Source organism: Gavialis gangeticus, unplaced genomic scaffold, assembly GCF_001723915.1.
Source record: "Gavialis gangeticus isolate Ggan-Ray unplaced genomic scaffold, GavGan_comp1, whole genome shotgun sequence".
NCBI lineage: Eukaryota > Metazoa > Chordata > Crocodylia > Gavialidae > Gavialis > Gavialis gangeticus.
Genome location: NW_017728992.1, coordinates 158884481 through 158885265, shown reverse-complemented (window position 1 = coordinate 158885265; position 785 = coordinate 158884481). Strand labels below are relative to the sequence as shown.

Below are 785 nucleotides of genomic sequence, written 5' to 3'. Positions count from 1 at the left end.
TTTAAAAATAAGAGCATTTTATTTATCATTGCATAGCTTATTTCCACTGTTGCGTTCTTAGAATTTTGGCTGGTTACTAAACTATATATGGTCATCTCAGTTTTTATTTGCAGTCAATGCAAACTCAGCATATAAATACTAGGCCCAAAAACATTTCATCCTCAGACACAAGGAAGTGTGCTATGTAGCTTTGTATGGCTTTAACAAAATAGCTCTAACAACTTGTATAAATATACCACATGTTTATATACTTTTGTTAAGAAATGCTCATCAGTATCTTAGTCTGTCTTCCAAAGCTTCCATCCTCTTTGTTATTTCTTCCAGTAGGCATAAGTTAAGGTAGAAAAAACATATCTTGCATGCGACTTATCATAAAACAGTTTGCCCGGCCATCTAAAATAATCCAGTTTTTTGGGGGGATTTTTCAGTCTAAAATATAGGAGGTAAAATTCTTCTAAAAGGTAGTAATATGACCAGATCAGTACATGTTAAACTTACAAACCTGTTTCTAACGAGCTAAATGCTATAGTTAAGCTAAACGTGCTCAGCCTTTGATCACAGCTTTCATATTTTTTTTTTTTTGGTGATTTTGGGCAAGTCACTTAAATGCTGTGTTAGTCTCCTCATTTGCAAAATATCTATGAACATGTTCGTACATCACTGTAAAATAATTTGAGATCTTCATTTTCACAGTACTAGTGAAAACTCAACAGCACAGAAATAGTGGCTAAGCTTCAGTTTTGGATATTTTGATATCAGTCGACAAATCTTAGATATAACAAACA

The 785-nt window shown here is 32.9% G+C and overlaps 1 protein-coding gene across 6 annotated transcripts in view; it reads right to left on the bottom strand.

The window, feature by feature from the left end:
- The window catches only part of MATN2 (matrilin 2), a 120369-nt gene continuing 119584 nt past the window's right edge, over positions 1–785 (bottom strand). For all 6 annotated transcript variants that reach the window (XM_019527974.1, XM_019527973.1, XM_019527976.1 and 3 more), the window contains one exon: positions 1–323. In XM_019527974.1, the coding sequence (XP_019383519.1) occupies positions 271–323 (53 nt within the window). In that variant the 3' untranslated portion in view covers positions 1–270. The remainder of the gene's footprint in view (positions 324–785) is intronic.